Raw genomic sequence first — 6,000 nt, 5'->3', positions numbered from 1 at the left:
TGAATGAGAGTGTGTGTGCCCTGTGATGGGTTGGCACTCCGTCCAGGGTGTATCCTGCCTTGATGCCCAATGACGCCTAAGATAGGCACAGGCTCCCCGTGACAGTTCGGATAAGCGGTAGAAGATGAATGAATGAATGAATAATGATGTTCTGTCAGTTTTGGTGTCATGGCACTTGTTCAAAATATTAACTAAAAACAAACTAAATAATAAACACTTTGGGTTTGATTTCTAAATAAAATCAACAGACACCTAAAGAGTTTTAGATTATTAAGTTTTAAAAAATGTTCAACTTCTTTACAAAGAAACCCGAACGATTCACATTGATAAGAACAATTAAGACATTTTTATTGGTTCGATTTTAAAACAACACATAATCACTACTGACTGATTTATTTAACGTTCATGTAGCAAGACATTTATGAAATTAAGTTAAAAAAATGAACTTAGGAATCAGTCAGTTGTTGGTGGATCTTCAGGTGAGAAACATGGAGCTCCGCGTTCTCCAACCCTGTGAATAAAGCCGACGTGAACTCGGGTCGTCTCGAGACGTAACTCGAGATCGCTAACATCGTCTACACTACGGGAGCTCGAACCCTGTTTCAAAAGGAACCAGCTGTCAGATACTCGACTTGACCTCGGCTCCCGACAGTGAAGGAAGTGCTCCCAGAATGCACTGCTCTCATTAAGAAAGAAGAAAATTCCAGAGGTTCTCCAGCTGTGTGTGTTTGCTAAACACTGTCTATCCTTGTGAGTTTGACTGACAGGAGGAGATAAACTCACAGTGAGGAGACCACAGGCGCTCATCCACACCTGCATACTTCACACACAGACACACACACACACACAAACACAAATACACACACACAGGACAGGATAAATATTTGTATGTTGGACGGAGACGGGATTTCGGCCACACACTCATGTTCTCATTTTTCACCGAGATCACAGGATGGAAATGAGGCGTTTAGCGTTCTCCTTCTGGAAACTTCCGCTCAAAACCAACAGAGTAACGCACAGAGACCACAGAGCTCAATGAACAATTAGAGAACTGTATAAATAACTAGTTTAAAACGTTTTCTGTGTCACATCTGGAATTTATTTTCTCTTCTTGTTCATGTCTGCAGCTCTACACCTCTGGGTTTTGCCTCAACCCGAAACGAGCTGCATGTTTGATTCACTTCCTGCAGGTGAGTCGATTCATAGTCGACTCGCTGTCTCACTTAGAGTTCCTGAGTGTTGGACAACACATTGAGTGGAAGAACACCAGGGTTCCGTGCACGTGAAAGCCAATGAGGCTGTTGTCCATTTCTGAAACCTTTGAGGTTTCCTTTATAAGAGTTGAACCAGAGAATGCTAGTTTGTAAGATTTTGAGTGAAAGCAGGTCCTCAGTCAGTGCTTAAGACAGACAATAGGCAGAGTGAGGATGGGAGCGAGCGGTCGGTGTTTCCCCAAAGAAAGAGGAAGTCGAGTGTCAGACACACAATGTGTGACAGTAAGATGGATGTGAGATTTGTTTTGTTTGCTAAAGTCTCTTTCTGTGGACGTGAATGGAGTCGGCAAATGCTGGGAAAGGATTCTGACTCAGTGCTGACAAAGCTGCTAGAGTTTCTGTGTTTACTGTAAAACATCATTCGAGGATGAAGAGAACGGAGGAACAAAGGAAATGATGAGAAGTGCTCTGAAGTGAGCAAGCACACATCTGTTAGCAGAAATCAGATCTCAACGCTATGTTGAACAGATAATTATGAATTATTTTAGCTGAGACTAATTACAACCACACATAACACACACACACACACACACACGTCTCTGATCGTTTCGCTTAGCTACACACGACACTCAAATACACCTGACTGAAGAGATCGATGTTAATAATTAAACTCATCTGAACCAGAAAATCACTTAATTTTGTTTATTATTATTTTATTACAGGATTCGAGTTATTCGAGAACCTGAAATTTACGAGTAAAAAAAAAGCCGAAAGAAGAATTAGTTCTGAGCGATACGACTCTATAATATCAATATTGTTATTAATTATATCATAAAACATTATTTGGAGATAGAGAAGGAATAGAGAGATTGTCATAACTAATGAGCTGTGTGTGAATGTAAATGCTGAAACTGTCAAATTAAAATAATCCTTTAACAATGTCTCTGTTTAAGCAAGACAATGTTTTTAATTTTGTTAAAGTTTAAATTCAAGCAACACAATTTTAATCAACTCTAATTACAGTGATAATGTGGTGTACAGTAGAAATGTGTTCAGATGTCATCAAATCTGTTTTTTTTCACATCTCCCTACATCTCTAATGCGCACAACAAGGCGTTTTATTTTAGCATTGCGTTCGGATGGCGTCGGTTTTACAAGCTACATGTTCTTAGATTTAGAGAACGCAATATCGCTAGTATCTTATTTTCGGAGTCAAAAATATTTTAATAATTGTACTTCATTACTGTTTTTCAGTAAGATTTATACTTTAAGTGCTATTGAGATTGAATATTTCTACTCTAACTTAATGATAATCTTTTTATGACAGAAATTTTATTTTATATCAAACTTTAATCACTACAAAAGGATCAAACCTGAGAACCTCTTCTTGGTTAATACTTTTCCTGTGAGCATCATTTCTCTGCACTTCTGACTATTTTCACATCTATAAACACACAACATTTAGAAGTGGTGTAAACTTTAAGACACAACCTGAGACGATGTGATTTATTTGCCCTGAACATGTTTTAAACCTGCTGTTAAAAAGTGAATGATGATGATGATGATGTAAAAAAATAATTCTTTTAATAATAAGTTTAACAGTTACTAGAGTCACTTATATCAAAAAATCATGTACACATACGGATAAAAACCAGCTTTTCTGACGTCAGACCATGATGTGATTCGTTCTTGATTGTTAATGTAACGATACGATATTTAATGATACCATTGGACAGTGCAATATGAGACGATTTAATTTCATTTTATCGACATGTCAGCGACTTAATTTGTGAATGATGATGATGATGATGATAGAACTGGGGATCAGTATTAGGTCTAAATCACCTTGCTATCCTGCTAATTGATTTGTAATCATTTAAAAGTTTTTAACCAGTTCTCACTGTCACTTTTAGCTTATAATTGATTAATTATCAGATGATATAATGGAGTCTTTCCCGTAACTTTTACACCATGTCAGGTGTGAGGACGTTTACAGAGACACATCAGTGACAGCGTGCTGGCGGTGATGGTGAGGGTGCGAAAACTTTTGCCACACACATCTGAGTTTGAGTTAAAGACGTAAATTCGCGTACCTTTTGCTCGGGTCTCTGTTGAGTGAGGTCCCGGTTTGGTAGCTGTACAGTCCCGGTCCCCAGGTCCCCGTTATCCCGCACACCAAACACACCAGCAGCAGGAGTGTGTTACGGGAACCGCACCGGTGAAGCGCGGACACCGAGCCTGAGGGACACGCGCTCATCACGGCGACGTCAAACACACACACACACGCACACACACAACCGAAACTAAACTAAAATCGCGATAATGTTGAGTGCAGGCTGGTCAGGAGGAAAGACGTTTCTTCTTTAAAAGAAATGTATTTATTAAGAGTTGCGCAAAAAAAAAACTGAACTGTGCAATAAAGAGAAAATGAAAAATGTGTCATCAGCGAATTTGTCCCGAAATCCAGTGGAACAGAAGCGTTAAACGTGAGAAAGTTCCTCCAGTTCCTCCAGTTCCTCCAGTCCCCCTCACATCTTCAGCACTTTTGTCAAGAGCAGCTTTATAGCGTTCTCTCGGTGTGTGTGTTGTGTGTGTGTGTTGTGTGTTGTGTGTGTGTGTGTGTGTGTGTGTGTTTATATCTTCGTGGGGACCAAATGTTACGCTGTGACTGAAATATCAGATTGCTGATACATTTTTCTAAAATGACATAAAAATAAATAAATAAATAAACAAACAGCTAAATATTTCAGTATTTCCGGTTTGGTTGTTAGAGTTAAGGTTAGGGTTAAATACAATTAATGAGCTTCTTCAATAGTTATACTAGTGGTAGGTCCTCATAAGTATAGTAAAACAAAAGTGTGTGTGTGTGTGCGTGAATGATTCTTCAGCCAACCCCGTCCCTCACACACACACACACACACACACACACACACACACTGGCTGCATCCCCAGACCGCACAACTCCCCCACTAGCACAATGTCAAATCACGACACCACAAACCTGCTGCCGTGGCTGTGATCCAAAAACTGCACGCGACTGCAATAAAATGCATCAAAATAGCGTTTTGTGACATAACAGTTCTACTAGTTGTATATCGACTAGTTACAGCTCTATGGAAGTGACGTATTAATAGTGTTTTACCGGTTGAGAGATAAACAGATGTGACATTACAGGAAATGGCATGAAATATGTTTACAAGCACACTAAGACGTGTGTTTGTGTATTAACAGAGTATATAAGCTTAAGTGTTTTATTCCTCTTGTACTGGAGCGATCTGACAAAGTGTTACTGATGGAAGAACAACAGATCTTTATCAGTTATAGTTGGAGAAAGTCAACAAAACAACTGTCACTTATGTATAGCAGCTATAAAGAGTTATTACCTCTCCGACATCTCTTTATTCGCTCTCTTGGGAGGAAAAATAAAAGTCTGAAGAAAAAAAAATTCAGCTTTACTTCTGACTGTTACAAAGCGCTGACACTGGAGACTCCTTACACACATGATACAGAGACATCTCCTTAAAGAAAACATCCAGGTGAATGAGTTGTTACTACAGAAATGTGAAGTTATTAGCATGAATATAAACCTGCGCTAGGGTCAGAGTCCCTGTAATGTTATTAAAATAATGTTGATAAATTAATGTCTGTCTGAAATGCCATCACATTGTACTGTAGGATTCAACAGTCATTAAATATTCTGATCTAAACACAGATTATTACATTTTACTACAAAAGGAAAAGAAAGCTTTGCCAGAAGGTAGCTTAAGAAGGAAAATTCAGGCTTACAGATGTTTTCTCCAGCAGGATGATCAGCTCTCACCTGTTTTCAGGGTAAAATGTACTAAAACAAATCTGTTCCAACGATGACGTTAAGTCTAAAATACGGCTGTGTTGATTCACGATACGTGCTGTTCTGTCTGGGAGCACGGCTCGTATTTGGTGGATAAACGACACCAAATTTAATCTGAGCTATTATTTATAGACCTATGTGGGCTGTTTAAAATGATTTTTCGCTGTTAAGGCTAACAATTTGGGTTAGTACGCGTCCTCAAAGGAGCAGAGAAATACAGTCCACTCGCTCATCCGCACTAAATACTGTATGTAAAGAAGCTCTGAATGGAAATTCCTCAAAACAAACAATGACAGTGTTAAAGCTTTATAAGCGCTGAATGGCCCCCTATAAAGCACACCTGAGTCAATGAACCCTGATGATTAGGTGTTGAAACAAGTCATAAAAACACTAAAGGCTCTGGAGGAACGGTGGGAGAACTGTTCGAGAGCAGGATGAAATCATTACTGTCTGAACATTCAGGATATAAAGGATAGATTTGGGGTTAATATAGACTGTTTCATCGCATCGTCACACAGATGTGAGGAATATAAAAGAAGAAATGGGAATTTGATTCTTAGCTCTTTCAGAGTCCTCGTCCAGTTCTGAACAAGTTCCATGGCCGTAACGTATCATTTAAGGGGTTACATTGAGTTTTATTGTATACTCTCTTTACTCTGGCCTTCTACCTCAACATAAGGAGTCCTGCCTTAGGAGAGAGAGAGAGAGAGAGAGAGAGAGAGAGAGAGAGAGAGAAATGAGAAGTGTTTCTCTTGTGCCTAGTGAATAAAGCTTCGTGAAGGGTTTCTGAGCAAACACTCTGGAAAACCACATCACTGTGGTTCAACTCCAAGTTAAACACCTGCCCCTGCAGGCAGTCTGACCCCCTAAAGCTCCATCTGCTCTCATATGACCCTTCTTTCTCTCGCTCTCCTTCTCTCTCTCTCTCTCTCTCTC

At 39.4% G+C, this 6,000-nt stretch overlaps 1 protein-coding gene across 3 annotated transcripts in view; it reads right to left on the bottom strand.

Moving 5' to 3' along the window:
* Positions 1-3,765, bottom strand: part of emid1 (EMI domain containing 1) — a 67,502-nt gene extending 63,737 nt beyond the window's left edge. Inside the window, exon 1 of one of the 3 annotated variants that reach the window (XR_009649280.1) lies at positions 3,308-3,765. Coding sequence is in view for 2 of the 3 variants with exons in the window: in XM_060883640.1 (XP_060739623.1) it covers positions 3,308-3,471 (164 nt within the window). In the remaining variant the exon portion in view is untranslated. The remainder of the gene's footprint in view (positions 1-3,307) is intronic. The other 2 variants (XM_060883640.1, XM_060883641.1) reach the window with 2 other exon arrangements.
* Positions 3,766-6,000: the final 2,235 nt, after the last annotated feature.

Source organism: Tachysurus vachellii, chromosome 12, assembly GCF_030014155.1.
Source record: "Tachysurus vachellii isolate PV-2020 chromosome 12, HZAU_Pvac_v1, whole genome shotgun sequence".
NCBI classification, from domain to species: Eukaryota; Metazoa; Chordata; class Actinopteri; order Siluriformes; family Bagridae; genus Tachysurus; species Tachysurus vachellii.
The sequence above is the reverse complement of the archived record's forward strand: the minus strand, read 5'-3'. Positions and strand labels throughout refer to the sequence as shown.